Below are 23,026 nucleotides of genomic sequence, written 5' to 3'. Positions count from 1 at the left end.
ATCATATATTTTTAAGGAGGATGGGATTGTCTACAACAAGCTATAGAAAGCAAACATAAAAAAAAGTTATAATACAATGAAACTGGGCAAATTGGCTATTTTGTAAGATAAAATAAAATAAAACAGAAAAAAGATTATCTGATGGTATATTTTCTTTCCTTTTAATTCTGTAATACAAGGAAAAATACACTAGTTTTAATGAAATAGTATCAAACGATTTGTTTTCATAACGCAACATTAAGTTACCAATATATCAAAAATAAATAAAGCTTACACCAAACATATCAGACTTCTGCAGTATTGCATTACTAATAAATCGACTCGTTATTGTGTATACTTGTTTATTAACTTACATATATCAGTTAAAGAGATCCAATAGCTATTATGAAAACATACGAAGAATAAAAAAAAAAGATTAAATGGTTTACAAATACGACACGAAATGAGTTTTCCAAACATAAAGAAAACAAATAAAAAAACCACCAGTCCTATATTTTATGCTGTTTCTTGCAAAGAGCTTAAAAATTAAATAATGGTAATACATATTTTCAGGATTCCACACACCTCAATTTCCTGCAATTTTTTTCTTAAGTCTGACCCGCAGACAGACATTAATTTGTTACATATACCGCTGAAAGGGAAAACAATGCAATATAATAATCAAGATCACTTATATACTTTTCTTTATAATTGTTAATATTTATTTAAATTTTATTCTGCATTTCCATCCTTCAGGATAATCCTTAATAATAATAATAACGGAAGTTTAAGAAATTTAGCTCAACCACAAGGATACATATAACAATTTATTTTAGGGCAATGCGGTTATGAAATTTGTACATTGTAAACATTTATGGGTTATAGTTTACCCGTAATAGGAATATAGATGTTATTTAATAAATAATTGTAATAATTTTTGTTTTCAGTTGTAGAGCTATGTTACAAGAAGGAAAGTATGGTAATCACTAAAAAAAGGGCGGGGGGGGGCAATGTTTTTATGTATATATGCGGCGTGATTGAAGTTCAATAACATTTGAGTGGATGAACCGAATTTTATGAAATTTTGTACACAAACTCGTATGTATAGGGAAATTTATTGATATAATTTTGGGGTCAATATCCCCATTGGTGCAAGGTGTCTCGAGGGTAAATACTTTTTAAATTTTGCAACATAACCACACATTATATTAAGCTCAGTACATGCGTGCATGCTTCTCACCATTTAAAAAAAAAAAAATTGTATCAATTCACCTCCCAAAAAAAAAAATTGAAAATAACCTATATTCTTATTTATTGCATATTTTTAACCGAGTTTTTTTAATACCTTCCTAAGCATAGTAATAATGCAAACGACTCCAAAAAAATACGTTCGGAGCAATATTACGGATGGAGAGCCGATCAAAGTAAAAAATATCGATTTTTTTTTAATGTTTATACATTTTTTTATTTAAGTTTTTAGTAATATTATTACAATAAAATTTCATCATAATTCACTCACCTCAAAAAAAAAAAACAACAAATAAATTTTTATTGGTTATACATTTATCAGTGGCACATTTTAGCATATTAAAAGTAGAAAGATAAAAAAAATTCTCCTGAAAGGTGATTTTGGAAACGGGGAGCAGAAAAAAAATTAAAAATACCGATTCTTTCACTTTTTAAAACTTTTTTAGTTTTTTACATTTCGATTCGGCCACTGTGGACCATGCTAAATATATAATTTCTTTTTTCTTCTTCTCTTCTCAGAAATTTTACACCTTCAGGGAGAATTCTTTTTTCCTCTATTCTATGTTTTTGTTCTATTTAAAGATATAATGATAATTTAACAATAAAACTTCATAATAAATTATCACCACCACAAAAATTAAATCTTAGGTACCTTTTCTCATGTATAATTATTTTACAATATACAATAAGAATAAATAACTAATACCAGGAAAGTACTACAACTTTGTTATCAGATTTTTTAAAAAATAGTTAAATATTAACTGCATACAACTAATATAATTTTATTTATTTTTTTCAGTTTCAATTCATTTGGACGAAGACCGGATAGCGATTATATTTTACCAGATAACATAGAAGCATCACATTATAAATTAACAATAATACCGTATTTTACTGAAAATGATCCCGAAATCTATTTTGATGGTGATGTCCGTATAACATTTCGTCCTAAAATTTCAGGAGTAAAATCGATAACGCTTAATGTAGGTGAAGGAATAAAACTGATCGAACCGTCGATTAGAGTGACATCGATCGATGGTGAATTTTTAACAGTTTCACCAGGAACGCTGGATAGAGAAATACAAATGATAACGTTTCAACTGGATCAAGAGTTATTTCCGGATAAAGAATATATATTCAGTTCAGATTATATAGGACTAATCACAGATGTTGGATATGGACTCTTTAGAAGTTCTTACAAGGATGAAAATAATATGACAAGGTAACCCACCAATATTATTTCATTTATTTTTCTAGAATTATTTTAGTAGTTGTAGTTATAATAATAATATTAATGTAATTTAGAATTTATGTAATATATAAAAATATTTTCACAGTGTATTTGTTTGGTAATAGACATTTAATCTTTTTTTTTTTTTTAAGAAAATCTATCCCTAATTTTGGAATAAAAAAAACCGTCGAACAGAATAACTGCTGACGGACTACTTTTTCTCGGAACAAAAATTACTAAAATCAAGACATAAAAAAAAACAAAACAATTTAATTAGCGATGTTTTATTTCTGTTTTTTCTTTTTTTTGTGAGAAAAAAAAGAAACATCGTTAACTGTTCATTGTTTTTTTACCTATTGAAATGGCTGCAACAATAAATAAATGAATAAATCTGCAACCAATATTAAAACTTACCCAAAGCTGATCAAGGGGTAGTTAAAAACGACCAGACCTTTTGATTCATATTTTAACGTTTTTAAGTAATGTCCAAAATAAGGCGCTAAGAGAAGCGTTTAGTTAATACAAATTTTATTATTTTTTATTATAACTAAGTAAGTATACGTAAATACCAGTTTCCTATTTCATTAAAATTAGTGTTCCTACATATATTTCAAAAATAGTAATTTAAAGTATGAAAAGTGGAAACAATTTAATTAAATTTTTAATTATTTTTATTATTATTACGCGACCGACTATAAAAAAATTTCTTTGACAGCTCAGACGAATTTCACATTATACAAAACTATCTTACAAAAAAAAGTGGATGTTTCATTTACGTTACATAAATTTATTTTTGTTGATTAAATTCATAATATGTCATAAAATTTCGTAAGCTGGAAATAAATGAGCGAATCTTTATTTTTTTTATTTTTTACATTTGCAGACATAACTCATAACTGCTGCAGCATAATAGCTATAAAGAGAAAGAAAATTGGACTGCCCAAATTTTGGGTATCGGATTTTACCAAAAGTTGACGTTTCACAACTTATTTAAATCAAAAAACACAAAACAAGTTATAAAAATTCCTGGAAGATGTATGTACGTTCGTATTTGTGTTGGCATATATTTTGATTAATATCTCCTAATTTTTTCAACATAAATTCTTCGAAAAGCTCTCTATAATTTAAGCATTATGGTAGTAAATTTTTGGAAAAATAAAAAAATGATGTAGGAGTAGTTTCTGCCCCTCCCTCATTTTTTTTTAATTTATAATTTTTTCTTTTGTAATTTATAATTTTATTTATTTATATATTTTTTTTTGTCGGGACGATGAAATTAATTACGAAATAATCTATTTAAAATTCCGAGTTTCAGTTCTATCAGATTTACCAGTAGAAGGATATATAGAATCATTGCTTAACAGTTAGTGACACTTATCTCTAAAACACGATACGAAAAAATTAAAATTTAGCATATAGTCTGGTCCAAGCCGGCCGGAATGAACCCTGGAGCCGTCCTCGGGGCCATCCGGGACCACGGGATCTACCCTGGTCGAGAATTGCGCAGAATTCGCAATCTAGCCAGGGAGCTCCGCCCCCTGCAACCTCACAGAGTTCTTTACCCTCATGGTTGTAAGAATAATACTGATAAATAACGTTTAAAGTATTCAGGCTTTATAGAAATCTGAAAAAGAAACTAAATTACAAAATACAGAATAGCAGTAACTATGGTAACTAAAGTAATTTACACCTTTGACGACGAAAAATTCATAAATTATTTTTGTTACCATGGTGACAGAAATAAAATAATGAAATAAAAGGATTAGTATTTTATTTTTCTTTAATGAATATTTTTAATTCACAACTTCACTCCTAAGGGAATTCACATCTTCGCTCTATGGCTTAACCCCTTCCCTGGGATTACACGAATGTACCCTGAAAATTTGAAAGCAATCGGTCGGTTAGTTCTCGCGGGATGCTGTTACAACAAACCCAGACAGACAAACTTTCGCTTTATATAAATAAGATATAGTATATATACACTCGATATGTATATCGAGTTTCGGCCTAATTATCGATCTCCCCCCCCCCCCCCAACAATTGGACAAAGAAAAACATCATGATACCAGATTATTTTTAGTAAACTATATTTTTTTTTTGGTTTTGCACCAAATTAGCTTAAACTGTTTAAGTAAATAATTAAATAGATTACAATATATAAAATGTTATGCCCAGAAACAAAGTAAAATGAATGAAATTAGAACTCAAAATATCAATTTTTTTCAACTTTTAATTTTTAAGACCAATTGCATCTAGTATTATTGTAGACGATATGAAAGAAACATCTTTAAAAAAATTTAATTCACGGAAGTCGATTTAAAAATGAAATTTTTCTGATTTTTTTTTTATAATTTGATATTTACGCATTTTTCGAGTTGTGGATGTTATGAAAAATGTTGTATGCGATATATTTCGAACGAGGTAGTAAAGTAAAATGAAACCAAGTTTTCATACTATTAATAATTAATATTTTTTGTTAGTAATTATACCCAAGAGACAATATAATTGATAAAAACTTTACTTATTTAAGTAAGTCAATCTGGACTCAAAATATTTAATTAGAATTTTTATTATTTTTTTCATAAGTTATATTTTAATTATTGCATATTTTTTTTAAGGAAAAAAATAACCGTAATTTGATCAAGGCGGCCACCAAATAGGACCCAAATTTTTTTACTGGAAATTTTTGTAATTTTAACTGTAAATATTGTAATTAATATTTAAAAATATTATGGCCTATTTGAAATAAAGATCTGCCAAGTGCAAAGTCGGGAAAATGATGTAATTATTGCCGCTTTTATTTCTTCTAATTTGAATTTCTTGGAATTGTCTGCTAAAAGGCATCATCAACATTTATTTAATATTAATTCTTTGAAAAATATTTTCTTTAAAAAGGAATTTTACGCGAGGAAAAAGTTTTGAAAGAAATAACGGTTAAAATCTCATTCAATATTTAAAAACTTTATCGAAAAATTGAAAATTGTATAAAAATTGCATCCTGATATTTTGAAAAGGGAACAAACATATAATACATTTATTAATTAACAGGAAAGAGATTACAAAAGTTTGAAATTAATATATACTACACAGTACAAAAAATAAAAAAATGTTAGAATATTTTTTATTTTGAATTTTATACCTAAAAAAAAATTTTTTTTTTTTAATTTAATATGTTTCTTTATAAAAATGTCGTATTCTAAATAGCAATTAATTATCAAACATCATAAAGAATTAAATTTCGTATCGGTTGCAACCGGATTTAATTGTTGCGTGCGTAATAATTTGTAAGAAATTATGAAAAATCTGGTAGATTTAAAATCTCTTACAATTTAAGGATTATGATCTTATCTCTTATCTCTGTATTCCAGTAAATAAAACCTTATCTTACAAGCCAATTATATTTACTCGTTTTCCAAAGAATTCAAGGAGCTTTTACTTTGTGTGTTCTGTACACTTTGTCAACATTTACAAGTACTACCGTTCTGTTTCTTTGTATTTTCAGCTAAATGCTTTATATTTTATTATATATTCTTTGTCAAGTTGCTAACAAACAATTCATTGTTTGATACTTAAGAATTTTTTGTGTTCAGCTGGAGTATTTTATGAGAATGTAAACATTTCGCATGGTTTTGTAAAATACATCTAACTTGTAAAGAAAATAAATACTAAATAAATAATTCCTACAAATTAATATTTGTTTTTCTAAAGCTTATATTTTCTTCGTGAATTTTAATAAATTTCATGACAACCCTTGTTCGTAAAAAATATTTTTGCATTAAACATTTCTTTGATTTTTCCGTCACATTTATGCAGAAAATGGAAAAATTTTTCTTGTAAAAGAGCATTGAAAACATATTTTTTTTTACTCGACAAACTTAACAAAATGTACTGTACAGTAATAAATAATTAATTTTTGTAACATCTAATAATAAACCATTTAATTTTTAATAATTTTTAGATTTTATGTTGCTGAGTTTTTAGCGGTTATTTACTGAATAATTATGCAAAATACGAAATAATTAAATTTTTTTTTCTTTTCTTAAATAAATTTTTTTATCGAGACAGAATAAAATATCGATAAACAGTATTATTTTTGAGAAAGATAAAATTTTACAAGAATTACTTCCTCTAGAAAGTAATAATTTATGAAGTTTTAATTTAATAAATATAATACATTACATAATGATTAATGTAAAAAAAAAACAACCGCATTTTTTTATTATTACTGTTTACCTTTATAAAGATATCAGACTGGTAATTGAGGAAGTAATTAGTAATCATTTGAGTTAATGTAAGTTTTATCAGTTGAGTAAAAACTAATAAAAATAGGAAATAAATTTTCATTTTATTTCATATCGCTAAAATTTATCGTTTTTTTCTCTCCGTAAAAAATATACTCTCCAAAATAGCTGCTTGTAAAAACAATTGAACTGATTTTTTACTTTTATTTTATATTTACGAACACAAGCGATCATCCTCCTATACCAGTCACCCAACCCCACAACAATTCTAATTAGATACGTTTCAGTTACAAGAAGAATTTAAGAGAAAACAAGTAAAAATTTCAAATTAAAATCGCATATGAAAATCGGTGAGGTGATCATTTATATAAATGCCGAATTAATAAGAATTTTATCAACTGAACTTTTATCAACTGTTCTCTACTAATATAATTATAACGTGTATTCTTTTCATAATATGACAAACGGTTACGTAGTCTTTAACATTGTGGCGCGCCCAATTGAGTCCCACAAGCTTATTTATAAATTCGAATATATAAACTTTACCTGTTTGTTTGAAATAGCATCACAGGAGAATCAACCGACCGATTGCTTCTAAATATTCAGAATGCATTCATGTTATCCTTGGGAAGGTTTTAAGCATACATCGACGCCCTAGCCTCTTTGGAGATTAAGATATTAAAGATATTGATTAAAAAACAAAAATTAATCCTTTTTTTCACTTCATTATATTTCTGTCATCATGGCAGAAAATATTATCAACTAATATGATTAATATATTTTTTTTTTTTAATGAATATCTGTAAAATATTTAATATTCTCACAACTATGAGGATAACGAACGCGCCGGGGAGAGGGGCCAGGGAATGGAACCTCCAGGCTAGTTTCTAAATAAAACATTCCATTTCAAAAGTTCCCTTATCAATTGACGTAACATTATACATTGTATAAATATTACAAATTAAAAAATACCAATGCGAAATAAGGTTCATTTCTGAGTACATCATTTAATTTTTGGTTCTGGTTTGGCTTCAACGTGATTTTGTATTATACTAGCAAATACAACTTTTGAATTTTGAAAATCGGAAGATCGGTTGCAATGATATAACAACATTTCCGAAAAATCGTGATCTGTTTGATCGTGAGTGTACCTGATGCGTGTAAAAATAAGCCTTCAACCTACTAACACCCCGTTTGATTTTTGAAAATCGTACCATTGATTGCAGAGATATTAAAAGAGTATCCCACTGCACTTCTCAAAACACGCCCCAGGGGCATCCCGTTTGTTACCAGTTGATGGTTATGATTGATCTAGCCTTGCACGAGGTGCTCGCCTCACCAATCAAGCCTCACACACACTCCCCAAATGGGAAAGCCCATTATTATTAAACAAACATTTTTTTTTTAATTTTTTTTTTTTTTTTTTATTTAACGTAAAATTAATTCTATTATTTTCTTAATATTATTGATTCGTAACGTACGGATTCCAACGCGGAATCATATAATCTAAATCGGTTCAGTCTTTGAGCTGTTATGATGGAACAAACATATATATAAACAAACAAACTAAATACATTACACTCCTTTTTATGTAATCATGTAATATCTAAATTAAAAAATTGTACCTTCACTGCCAGTTATCCAACGATTATCGCAAAAATATGACATAACCCACAATTATATAATCATATTTTTCAATTATAAACAAATTCATGCTTGGCGAACCATGACTATACTCCCCAAGCTGCATGTACATACATTACACGAACAAAATATTTAGCAGCTTACGGTTTCCTATATCAAGAAACCTATGCTAAATATATAGAAGATATTTCAAGAATACCAGTAGAATCATCAACTTAATAGAGAATTATCAACTATGATAAAATAGCCCATAATAAAAATGTAAAGAGTATTTTTCAGGTTGAAAATGCCGGATTGGTACAGAAAAGTAAAAGTTCTAATTTTAAAAGTAGTTCCTTCAAGCTTATATTATTTTACAAATTAATTTTTGTTACGTTTGGAACAAACTTTGACTATACTTACATATATAAACAATTATCGTAAATTTAAAAATTAATTTTAATAATGTGCACCCTATAATGAGATATTGTAATTATTAAGCTGACGGTTTCAGAAAGGATTGAATTCTTGAATAACACAGTTTAAAAGTTATGTCTTTTAAACCCTTTTTAAAACGACAATTTTGTGATCGAAGTCGGATAAACATTTCAGAAAACATATTAGAATAAAACCTTATTTGAATAAGTATACATATTTACATACTTAAATTTTTTTTAAAATTCTGAAAGAAGCTGTAATTATTACTTAATATAAATTGGAATGATCCATTATTTTAAAGCTTCATGACTTAATAAACATCGCCATTTTGGTGTTTGGTTAAAATTTTCTAATTTTTTTCGCAAACAATAATCCGTAAACTAATTTCTAACTCTATAAAATACTTATTCTGATCATATTTTATGAGATAACTCATTGAGGAAAGTAAAAAGGAAATTTAAACGATTTTTTCCCCGTGTAACATCATTATACCCCTAGAAGCACGCAGGAGGCTGCTAAGGAGGGCAACTCAAAGATTTTAATAGAAAGTTTAGGGTTGTGATAATCATTTTAAAGGGCAATGAAAAAAAATTGACATAAAAAACTTTGAGATACAACTGTAACCAAAATTCTGGCTCTTTAATGTTTTTCACAACTAATTTAAAAAACATGGCCTCAAGAAGTACACCTCAAGAAATGGAGGTACGAGTGTTTGATAAATTTTATTTCTTAGTGTTTCATTGTTGAATGATTTAAGAAGTACGGTAAATCACTTTAAAAAAATCAATGAAGAATGTTAAACAGATGTCATTTTGGTCAGAATTATTGCAGCTTAAATTTTTTTAAATCAATTTTCTGTTTTTAATGCGTTTTAAAACTCACTATCCTATCCACCTCCAGTTAACAATTTAAATTTTATAAGTTGCTCTCAAGACAGCCCCCTGGGTTCTCAGATTGTGGTAGTCTCATACTAAAAAATAGATCGTTATTAGATGGAGCATTTAAAAAATTTCATATTCCTATGCTAACTGTTAAAAAGTTATTTAAGGATTATCATACATTAATAATCAACATACTTTATAAACAAGAATGTAGCAGTTATCAAGCTATTATATTATGATATTATCAAGCTATTGTTAATTATGTTCATATTTATTTTAAAATATTTAATTAATTCTTTTAATTTATAATTTTTTTATATTATTGTCATTATTATTTAATACAACAGATGTAAAAAAATCGTTATAAGTTACTTAAGTAAGAATGAATAAGGGAGAAAACAATTTTTTTTTTAGTATTTCACAATAAACCCGGATCTAGTAAAATAAATCTGTTATTTATAAATATGAATTCTAACGGTGTAATAAAACAGATAGTTTAGTATGGGCAAACAGCAGAATATTTCCGGTAGTCTATAAACCTCCTGTTGAAATATGTAACAGGCTATACGCTTTACTTAAATCCCAGGTGAATCGGTATATTTTACAAACTGGAAAAAAGAAGCAATTCGTAAAAAGCAATACCAGTTGATTTATCAATAGTATAATAAACTAATAATAATAATAAAATATATATATATAATAGCTGTTAAATAATTATTACAAATAATTATAGCTGTTTTATAATCAGATAAATTTGTACATAAATTGTTAAAATTAACTGTTATATAAAATTTAATGATATTGATGATGCCCTGTATTAGAATTTAAAATACCCCGTTAGATTATTCAATTTTTGTTTTAAATAAACTTTTTATGATTTTACTATAAATTTATTCTGCTATAAATCTTTCACCCCAGTAAATTATTTTATCATATCTAAAAAAAAAGAAAGTTTTTACATTGAAACATTCATCGTTAGTGTTTATCAGAATTAAACTGAATATATCAACTCTGGCCCGGAGAAAAAATTAAAATAATAAACTATTTTAAGAATGTCCTTATTCCTTTAGCATACGACGGTACAAATCCTTTCTTTATTTGAAGCTCGTATTGCAACACTAAAACATATACGGAGTGCAACAGAAATGAATACCAATGTAATACCGATTTACCGTTAAGTTGGTCTACGCTTACATTCATTGAAACCTGTTTGAGAGTTCCAGACAAAAGAAGATCGTTGAAATTGAAATATTGCCAATAATTAATTCATTTTATAAAAAAACTGATTCAAAGAAAGAAAACGAGTTTTTACTCATAATTAATAGTAAAGTAGAATTAGCATTTAAGATGAATGTGATTAATAAGGATTCGCTTAAAATTAAAAATTACGTGTATTCTTTTCCTTATTTATATACAGATTCTTGTCCCTTTCTGTATAATTAATTTCTTCGAGTTTCTCAAGATCATCCTCTATCTGATCTTCAAAAGTTAGCGGCATGAAACTCACGGGAATAAATTTGACTGTAACCCTTTAGAATATATGTAGATCCAACTTACTAACTTCGATGGTTTATTACCTGCCATCAACAAAAATATGGCAATTTGCCTGAGATAGAATCCCTTTGTACTGAAAACTATAACTACAAACTTGAAAAATAATAATAATAAGCGAATACCATTTAATACTAAGATTTGTATCCTCCGTTATTGCAGAATCACTTATTTACCTTACTGAAAGGAATACGTACCAAATTTCCAGTCCGGTTTTATTTTCTTTGGTGATCTTTAGAAGTTAATTTTCCCTGAACGGGAAATGGCTGAGTTTCACGGGAATAAATTTGACTGTAACCCTTTAGAATATATGTAGATCCAACTTACTAACTTCGATGGTTTATTACCTGCCATCAACAAAAATATGGCAATTTGCCTGAGATAGAATCCCTTTGTACTGAAAACTATAACTACAAACTTGAAAAATAATAATAATAAGCGAATACCATTTAATACTAAGATTTGTATCCTCCGTTATTGCAGAATCACTTATTTACCTTACTGAAAGGAATACGTACCAAATTTCCAGTCCGGTTTTATTTTCTTTGGTGATCTTTAGAAGTTAATTTTCCCTGAACGGGAAATGGCTGAGTTTCACGGGAATAAATTTGACTGTAACCCTTTAGAATATATGTAGATCCAACTTACTAATTTCGATGGTTTATTACCTGCCATCAACAAAAATATGGCAATTTGCCTGAGATAGAATCCCTTTGTACTGAAAACTATAACTACAAACTTGAAAAATAATAATAATAAGCGAATACCATTTAATACTAAGATTTGTATCCTCCGTTATTGCAGAATCACTTATTTACCTTACTGAAAGGAATACGTACCAAATTTCCAGTCCGGTTTTATTTTCTTTGGTGATCTTTAGAAGTTAATTTTCCCTGAACGGGAAATGGCTGAGTTGCAGGTAAGACCAGTACAGCGCTGTTAAATTAGGGTCTCTGGTCATGCCCGGTGGGTTTCCTTTGGAGTCCCACCTGCTAGGCTTTCCCGCCCTCGCCATTGAGTGCATTTTTACATTACATCCTCAAAGCCATTGACCGTTTGTCATCTAAAACTCTAGGCGAGGGCCTCACAACTGAGTGCTACCATCCGGAGCCAGATGGACCCAGGGTTTTTTAACGAGGTTATTACTCCTTCCCCTCCAAATTTCCTCATACTCTTGAATGATGGGTTCGGGCTTAGGATAAACTTACGGCAGTGTTAGACAAAATTCTTCGCAAATGGATTACTAGATTACGGAATTATGTGTATGACGTGGAAGAGTCTGGTCTCATGAAGATGATTGCAGATTTATTGCTGCTGATAAGGAGGAGGTTGCACAAAATGCGCTCTTGGAATTATCTAAGGTGCCTCGAAAATTTAATATGAATATTTCAACAAATAAAACCAAAGTTATGGCATTCAGAAGGGTGTGGCCGTTGAGATTCAAGATAGTGTTAGGAGATAGACCTATCGAACAGGTGGGGGAATTAAAGTTTTTGGGATGTAAAGTATAAGAGAGAGGTGGAGATTGATGATAAAATTGAGAATTTAAATATATTAAATGATGTAATAAAGGCATCTCTGAGGAATAAGTTTGGAAAGGAAACTCATCTGAAGTTTTGTAGAGTTACGTTAGTACCGGCCTGCCTTTTTGGAAGCGAGACGTGGGCATAACTAGTGCTCATAAATCAAGGTTACATGCAACAGAAATTCGTTTCCTGCGGTCAGTGGCGGGTTATACTCCCATGGACGGGAGTAAAACTGAGATACATAACGAAGTTTGATGTATGTAGTGTGAATAGCAAGGTTGAGGAGTATCAAAGGCAATGGTTAAGTCATGTTCAGCGTATTAACATGTCTAGAATTCTCAGAGAATTTTATGAATACTGGCCGGCGGGTATGAGAAATCAAGGTAGGACAAAGACAAGATGGCTGGATCAGTCAGATAGGATGACGTAACAGGCAACTGCCTAAATTCGTGAATAATAATAATAAGAAGAGAAGAGTATAAAGTATCATCGACTTTAAGTACGGCAAGAGACCAGTTTAGAACATGACATTAAAATAAAAATGCTTAAATTAAATAACTGGAAATTTTACTTACTTTCATGTAAATAAAAAATTGACGATCAATAAATCCTGAACGGTTTATGGTTTACGATAATTCCAGTATCATAAAGCCTGTACGATTATATCAGTTACAGTTGTTTGGTGCAATTTCAAAAAGGACGAACTTAACAAAGAATTTAGGTATTTAAAGCCAAAACTTTTAGAATAACTTATGTCCCCTTATGTAATCTCCTACCTTAATGAATCGTTTAAGAAAACATATGCAAAAAACATACCTTACTAAAATCTACAATAATTTTATGAAAAATCAGAATTATTTAGTAAGTAATCTCTCCAATAGAAAATTCCCAGAAATTGCAAGAATACGAAATAGTAATAAGAGATTCTCTGTAAAATGTTTAATTACTTAATTCAACTATTAATTTTTAAAATTAATTTTATAACACAATCGAATCAATATAATTATTCTTTCTCGAAATAAATCTTTCAATTCATTATGAAAATATTCATGTCCTCGGTAAAGTGAAGTTGCTGGATTTTTAGCTTCTTTGTGTTGCTTCAACTTGAATCGTTTTCATATCTCAACATCTTATCTAGTAATTGTAAAATATAATTCTACGTCAAAACTTAATCAAAAAATCATTTTAGCTGACCGATCGAGTAGCTTAACATTTGTAAATTTCTATCTTGTATAATCTCGTATCTTACCTCACACTAATTACGTTATGTAATTTGTATAAATGAGTTTCAAGCCTAACAATATACTTCATAACAGAAAAAAAATCTTGAGTAGTCTTCTTTCTTTTCGCACGTTTACGTTTTATTAGGTAGATTTCATAAGAAAGCTACTTATTGTAATGGATACCATGATTCGACTTCCGGAAAATTTCAACATGTCTTCGCGTTTCTCATTCCCCGAACACCAAAACCACCGTCAGCTCAGAAGTTTATATATACATATATTTTTCACTTTCTTGTGGTAACGATAACTGTCGTAATTTTGCGCCAATCACTTTCAAGTTGTTCCTTAAAAATAACTCATTACTATTCTTTGGATAAGGGCTTAAAACTTCTTTAAGTAAAGTTTTCTGATATCACCAACCACTGGCCCAGGGAATGGAAAAAATGGCGTTTTGAAGACAAAAAATCATACCTCCCGTAATAGGCATAGTATCGAATCGGTTTAATGTGGTCGTTAGTCCTCTAAACAGTACCTAAAATTTTTGTCTGAAAAAAATGTTTGATTATCACCAACCCTTACGGCAAGGGATGACCAAAATGTTGCTGAAATTGTTAAGAAGGTGAGGCTTGTCATATGCTAAACATGTGAAACTTTTTTCACATGCAGGCTTGTCATATGCTAAACATGTGAAACTTTTTTCACATGCAACCATTGCCGTATTGAGAAAATTTGAAGTTGTTCGTAACTTTAAGTTGGAAATCTTTTTTGTCCCCTACTTAGCACTGATGAAATCTCTTCCTCCGCCTTCCGGCGTGCCGAAAGGGATTTTTTTTTTTGATAACTTATGCAAATCCATTTAAATAAAGAAACGATTTGGAATAATCTTCAAAGCTAATTAAAAAAAATTATCCTTTCGAACTATTCTTTAATCTACCTTGAATTTTCGGGAAAATATTGAGTTACACTAACGGTCAAGGAAAAAGAAACGGATTAATCCTCTAAAAAGAAAACGGGTTTTGTAGAGTTGCACCAACGGTTGACTGACGAACCCGAAAATTTATTTTGAAAATTTTCAAAATAAAATGATATATCATCTTTATGGGGTTAATCATCAACAACCTCCGAAAAAATTCTTCTAAATCATTTCTGACAAAATTCTGTAACTATTTTAATAATTCACATTCAAGCATTTTTAACTTTGTGAATACAATAAAAATGAACAGCCATATAATTTTACATTCAAATAAAAGATAGTAATGTACCTAGATAAGTGAATTCAAAACGTATTTTAGAAATGTAATGTTTAGAAGAAATGAAAACTCTAAAATTATTAGGTAGTAATAATAGATTTTAGTATATAAGATCGGATACTAACATTAGATTTCGTATTAGGGACAGCGATAAATGTGCAGAAATTGGAAATGTAATAATAAAATTAAAATATATATATACTCGTATGTGTGAAGACAGTAAAAAAATAATAAAGATTTGTAACAATCTGATTACTTGAAAAGGCTGCAAAGCCGATTTAGATAGTAGATAGATTGTTGTTAAATCATGTTTTAACAGTATCTTTTTATTTTAAATGACAAAGTGGCCAAACATCTTCCTTTTAACTATTTAAATATTATTAGATAGAAGGTAAGATAATTTATTTTATATTAAGTACTTTACCCTTTAATTATTAAATACTTAAAATAAAAGAAAGTCAATTAAATAAAATTGCCCAAAACATATGCAATTGGGAGAGAGGATATCGATTGGGAAAAATAAATCGTCGGTGTAACTCGACCAAGGTAACTTTTAATTCTTTGACCATTGATGCAACTAGGAGACCTCCTCTTTACGTCTTTGTACAACGCATAAAAATAATGTTAAGTAAAAATGTGATAATAATCTTTACGAAGCGGATTAATTTTTATCTTATATATTTAAAAAATTAGGCTGAAAATCAATCTCCATTCCTAATAGGCGTTCTATTGGACGGATCGGAATGATTTTTTTTTTATTCTGCTCGGAATAACCCAGAAATATTATCAAGCGTCATCGGACCCCAAACTTGAATCTCCTCAGAGAATTCCTCAAAAAATCCTCAATTATTATTTAATTGAGGAAATATATATTTATATATATATTTTTTTTCACTTTTTTGTGGACACGATAACTGCCGTAATTTTGCGCCAATCACTTTCAAATTGAAACATAAAATATAATCACCCAAAATCTCGGTCGTGTTTGTTAATGAGCAAAATCGAACCATGGGGATGGAAATGGGAGGGCTTTTTCAAAAAAACAAAATATCGCTATAACTTTCCTTTTAAGTTAAATATCGAATTCGTTTAAAGTTCCCACTATTCTTTTGATAAGGATCTAAAATTTACCTAAGTAAATTTTTTTGATATCACCAACCATTGGCACAAAGGGGCGAAAAAAATAAGATTTCGAAGACAAAAAAAAATCATACCTCCCTTAATAGACACAATATCGAATCGGTTTGAAGTGTTCGTTAGTCCATTTAAACAGTACCTTAAACTTTTGTCTAAAGCAATTTTTGATATGACCAACTCTTACGGCAAGGGAAGACCAAAATTTTACTGCAATTGTAAGAAGATGGGCTTGTCGTATGCTAAACAATTGAAACTTTTTTCGTATGTAACTATTGTCGTATTGAGAATATTTGAAGTTTTTTTTAACTTTAAGGTGGAAATCTTTTTTATCCCCGACTTAGCACCGGTGAAATGTACCACCGTCTTTCGGCACCGAAAGGGAATTTATTTTAATGTTATATTATAAAAATATGTATTAAATATATATATTTTGTAATAACGATGTGGAGCAGCACGGGTCGACTAGGTTTTTACATGATTTTTTAAATATATACCGTAACTTTGTAATAATAACGTTGTGGAGGTGCAAGGCCCACCAGTTTGTATGTAAAAGTAAGTTGAAATATTTCGAACAAGTTCAGACTATATAAGTCTTGAAAAAAAAAAAAAATACATGTTTCATTGTCTTACAAGTAACATTCTACTAAACCGGTTTATAGTCAACGTAATTTTCATGGATTTTTTTCTCTTTGTAACAGTTAAATTAAATTTTTTTTTTAATTTTTTAAAACGGTAGCATATCATCTCCGACATAATGGTTGTATTTTTTATTTACAATATTCATTTTCATGTCTAACTGGAACTTATATATCAATAGATCAATTTAAGAAAGGACAATAAAAATAATTAAATTTAAAATGTATTTAACAAAAAATTGCTACTACTTTTCGACATCCGGGTAGTACGTGTTTGCCTTTTATTCCGAAGGTTCTGAGTTGTAATTGACAATACCGTAATTTAAAAAATTAATTTCATTAAAAACTGTAATTGAGTGGACAGCCTTGCTAAAATCCGTTGCTAAAATAAATAAATTAATAAATTAAAAATTGGGCTATTTTCTTTACTTTCTCGTAGGTAATACTGATTAATAAAACATAATTTTACGGTTTTACAGAAATGAAAATGAATTACCGTTATGAGTAATTAACCTTTAAACTCATCGGTAAAGATGTTGTATCATTAATATAAACATTAAGAGAAGTTTTACGTCTATAAAATGTATGACCGTTATATTAGAAGCTGATTTTGAAGGTCTTTGTAACCGGTGTAGGTTAATGCATTCGGTAAAAAAAAACTATATAAAAGAAAACATGTGTCAAGATAAACCTTCGGCTATAAATTGTAACCGAATAATGATTCGTATTTTCCTTATTTCTATCACATAAACTTGAAGGATGTTGTATTATACCTTACAATTTCGTAAATAACCTTCGCATGTAGTGGTGCTTCTTTACTGTTCATTAAATATATTTAAATATCTACTAAACTCATTATTTAGCTTTATTATATTATTCCAGCTACATTTATAGCTTATTTTATGTATTCCAAGGTTAAATTGCGTTTTAAACAATAATTATAATATAAATTAATCAAATCTCACATATTAAAGAAGCCCACCGGGGTGGGCTTCTTTAATCTTGTTTATATATATATATATATAAACAAGATTAATGTAAATAAAATCATTTTAAAATAAACGTGTTCTTATAAAAATTTCTCAGCATAAATTTCAGTAATTTTTTTAATCACATATACCTCTTTTTTTATTTCCGTTGAAAATAGTCAGAATAATTTCTAGTTCAGTTAATTACTAATAACAGCTATTAAAGTGTTATTTAAAAATACTTTTAAAAGTACTGAATTTTGGTTTGAATTTCTTTTTTATTTCCAAAGGAAAAACAATTTTAGTCTATCAGAGCGTGAAACCAAACGCAAAAGACAGAAGATTACCGGGACAAAGAATAAAATAATAAAGACAGATGCTCAATTTGACAAGTTTCTTATCTTAAAAAAATAATAATTAACATTTTAAAATCACACATATTCTTATGAAAAATAAGAAATTTTACAATTGTTATTTTCCCGGCTACAACACTATTTCTGCTTCAGCAGCATAGCTACAAAGGGAAAATTTAGCGACGGTCGAAGAATATTGAAATGAGAAATAAATTTGTAAGCTCAAAACAATAACGAAACCGAATAGGTCCTATTCGGTACTTGACATTTCAATTTTTTTTCAACTATAATTTTCAAGATCGAAAATCCATCTGCATCTAGCATTAACGTAGATGTCATGCGAACTTCTAAAAGAATTGGAGGTGTAAGGGACTTAAGGAGTAAAGGACTTAAGTTTCTGATACTTTATCTGTCTTTTCACGTTACAAGTGTTATTAGAAATTTTATCGGGTGCTTCAAAAAGGATCCTATGTTTAATAAGGTAGAAGTCACGTAAAGGTAAATCTTATTTCTCTCTATATGTCAGTTGGCAAAACTGTACTCAAGGTTAACAGTTGAAAACTCCTTCTTAAGCACTAGTGCTATACCAGTATAAATTCGTCTCTATTGTGCTATGTGTTATCGTTATTTTCCAATGACGAACGTGTGTTTATTATTGAGTATTATTGCGCATATAAATCTAACGAACGAGTGAAATTGAAGTTTCGGATAATTTTTCCCAATCTTTCAGTTCCTAATAAGTCGACAATATCGCATTTTTATAATAGATTTCGTGAGACTGGGAGTATACATGATCGGAAAAGCACAGGCCGACCATCACTGTTAATAGTACAAGTTCTGGAGGATATGAAAGAACGTTTGACTCGCTCACCCAAAAAATCGCTCAGAAATTTATCTTCACAGGCTGGACTTTCACTATCTACAGCTTTCTGAACTACTAAAAAATTACAATTGCATGCTTATAGCATCGGTGTCGTACAAGAACTGAAAGAAATAGACCACGAAAAACGTTTACAGTATTGTCATTTTGGATCGTGTTTATTTCAGCGAAGTCATAGTTTCACTTAGATCGCTACATTAACAGCCAAAATTGCCAAATATGGAGCGCTGAAAATCCTCATCCGTTTCATGAACGACCATAACACGTACGTAAAATTGGTGGGTAGTAATAGGGCCTTTATTTTTCGACAAATCTTTAGATGGTATGGTCTAATCGAACAACTTAATCGAACAGTTTATTGTCATGTTAAATTTACACAAACGAGACTGTTGATTCCAGCAGGATAACGCAACATGTCATACTTCTAATGAAACGCTGGATTTGTTACAGGAATTTTTTGGCCATCGTTTGATATAAAAAGAGTTGTGGCCTCCAGAATCCCCAGATCTTACATTAGAGACATTTTCCTTTGGCGGTATTTAAAGAGAGTAGTTTTTAAAAATAATCCTCATACACTTAACGAATTGAAGGCTAACATTGAAACTGACATTTCAAACATCCAAAAGTAGTAGTAGTAGTAGTAGTAGTAGTAATTGTAAAGTTATTAAAGGTAATTTTAATATAGTTACATTTTATTAAGTTAATATTTTTGCAACAAATTCACGTCGTCACACAAAAGGGTTGCGTCCTTTATGAAACACCCGTTATATGTAATAAGAATCGAAGAGATCTGAATTGGAGCAATTTGGATCAAAAACTTGATGCAAGTTTCTTTAACTGAGATTATGATTTTTTTTTTTTTTTTAATTATACTTTTAATATCTTTAAGACAAAAAAGGGTAATTTGATGAAGGGATCAAATTGAATCCAATGTTTTTTAGAGAACGTTTTGCTCTTTTTCAAAATAATATTCTAAATAATACTTAAGTTACAAATATTTAAAAAATCTATGGCGTATTTGAAATAAAAATCTGTAAAGAGGAAAGCCGGGAATTATTTGCCTACTTTTAAAAAATATTATAAATGTATTAAATATGCATGATTTATAAACAATTGACTTAGTGGTTCTAACTATTTTATGATAAAAAAAGAAGTATTTATAAGCAGATTTTTAATAATCCAACATCAGGGCGCCCAATGTTAGTTTTTCATTATAGAAATTGATTTTCCAGTTTATGTAGTTATACGTAACTCCACTAAATAGATTTTAAAAACAATTTTTTTTTTTGTTGTATACCCTGCATATTGTATTGATTAAATAAGGATTCGATAAATGTGTTACTACACGGATAAAAAAGGAACGTATTATCGTGGATGGATCAAGGGAAACCGTAGTAAAACCTTGCTCAAAGCAGGATAAAAGAATACACAATTAATTATAAAATTAAAACTGACGTAATTAAAATCCAAATTAATTATTTAAAATATAAAAACATGAAATAATATTAAGGTAAATACATAAAGACACTAAGTATAAAAAAATACGTAAACAATAATCGGCAATACAGAGCTAAGTGTTATTAAAAGTTATTTGAGATTATGCACAGATTGAATGAAGGTATAGAAAATTCAAAGGTTTTTCAAATTTCTAATTAGTACTACTAAAAACGTAATCAACAGTGTAATATTGTTTCTGTAAAGTGAAAAATCTTATATTTCAAATAACCTAGTGAGAAGACCTTGTAAATGGTTCGGTAATTATTAAAAATGGTAACGGAAGAATAATAAGGCCCTTTCTCTTTGGCTGAAGTACGAGGGATATCTCTAAAAAAAAAGACCGCTGGGAAATTTCTCTCCTTAAGATTCATGGCTAACCTGCGTCGTTCATGGCTACGCTAGTAATGTACATACTGCATTGTCTGTAAGTTGTCGCGTTGTCATTATCTTTAATTACGTGTGAGTTATACGTTATAAAATGAACAGGAAAATCGATGTTTCCGGCGACTGTGAAATACAGGAAACATTAAACGGCTGAAATTCATAGGCAGTTAGTTGCTGTGCACGGTGATAATGTAATGAATGAATAAAACGTCCGAAAACTGTGTCATCCTCAATCATCAACCAGACCAACAAAGGCCAAGCCACAGCCACTTGGACGCAAAGTGATGGTCACAGTCTTTTGGGATCGGTTTGGCATACTGCTGATTGATTTCACGTCACGTGAAACGACTATAAATGCAGAAGCCTACTGCGGAACTCTACGTAACTTACGGCGCGCCATTCAGAATCGGCGACTGACCGACAGCGTCGTCCTGTTGCATGATAAAGCACGTCCACATTTTGCGGGTCTGACACGTGATTTACTGAGAACATTTGGATGGAAAATTTACGATCACCCACCATATAGTCCGGACAAAGCTACTTCTGATTGTCATTTGTTTGGGAAATTGAAAGAATTTTTTTTTTTTGAGTGATAAGCAATTCGCGGGTGACTATGAAATTAAAAATGCTGTTAATCAGTGGCTAAATGGAATGGCAGCAGAAGAATACGAAATTCATCGCTACGATAAATGTCTTAATTCACGTAGCGATTATATGGAGTAGTTTAAGGTATGTAGTTTAAGAGAAATAAAAAATATTTGTAAAGTTTTCAGAATAATTTTTTTTACAATGAAACGGTCTTTTCTTGAGAGATAACTCTCGTATTTTGTTGTTACACAAAACCAATTCTGTTGTTTAGTTTGATACAGGTAAATATTGTTTTTAAGAATAAGAGGTTTTCAATCTTTTAACAAAAATTGTACATTCAACAGGTAAAGACGTTAATATTTTTAATTTTTTAAATATCATATAAGTACCAAATAAGGACATTTAAATTTAACAGAATACATCCAGTTTAATTTTATTATGAAAGACACTCAAAAATTATAAGTGCCTATATTCATTTTCGTTCTGACCGTGACCGTTTAATTTAGAAAATACTATTTTTTTTTTTTTTTTTTTTTTACTTTTAAGTCGCAAAGGACCACTTTAGTCAGAATAATTCAAGTCTTTTTTGCCGATCTTTTGGCCTTTAAGTTCTTAGCTTTTACTTTCTCCCAATATTTAGTCATTCTTAACGATCTTGCTTTACGATCTTCTTCTGAATGAAAAGTTCTTACTTTAAAGTTGGTATTCGGATCTTTAATAACAAATTTTAATTTTTCGGATTTATTAAGTAAATCTTCGTAAGTCAAATTTAATTCTTGCATGTCTTCTTTAATTTCTTTGATCCATAATGGCGGATTTTTTAAAGACCAAAATCGATCGATAATTCTCTTAGTAATCCTATCCTGCGGTAATCTTAACAAGTGTGCGCAGAAAGAAATTCGCTTCTTTTTCATAGTATCAATTAAGGATTCCAAGTTTTCGTACAGAAATTTATTTGGCAATAATCTGTACTGATTTTCATGTTTATATTTTTTGTTTATGCAGGTTCTAAGAATCCTGCGTTCAACTTAAGCAAAGGTTCAGTCCTATTTTTCTGATTTAGTCTAAATAAAATCTCGCTCGCGTAAGTAATTACTGGTTTAACCACAGTTTTGTAATGTCTAATTTTAGTGTTAATCGAGAGCGATTTTTTGTTGTAAGTATTTTTGGTTATTTGTAGCACTTAAAATAATTTATTAAGTCTTTCAGTACAATTTTGTTTTTCGTTACAATTACAAGTAATGATCTCTCCAAGATATTTAATTTTTTCTACAAGTTCTACTTTGTTTCCATTAATATTCATAGAATTAATAACTAAAGGATCTAGAGCCATCATTTTAGTCTTTTCGTAAGAAATTTTAAGTCCAATTTTATTCGCAAGTTCTTCTATACT

At 29.2% G+C, this 23,026-nt stretch overlaps 1 protein-coding gene across 1 annotated transcript in view; it reads left to right on the top strand.

The window, feature by feature from the left end:
* The window catches only part of LOC142330227 (aminopeptidase N-like), a 149,934-nt gene that overhangs the window by 18,257 nt on the left and 108,651 nt on the right, over positions 1-23,026 (top strand). The window contains exon 2 of the mRNA XM_075375380.1: positions 2,027-2,449. Coding sequence (XP_075231495.1) covers positions 2,027-2,449 — 423 coding nt within the window. The remainder of the gene's footprint in view (positions 1-2,026; positions 2,450-23,026) is intronic.

This window comes from Lycorma delicatula, chromosome 9 (assembly GCF_047948215.1).
Source record: "Lycorma delicatula isolate Av1 chromosome 9, ASM4794821v1, whole genome shotgun sequence".
NCBI lineage: Eukaryota > Metazoa > Arthropoda > Insecta > Hemiptera > Fulgoridae > Lycorma > Lycorma delicatula.
Note: the sequence above shows the minus strand (reverse complement) of the source record. Positions and strands in the feature narration are given on the sequence as shown.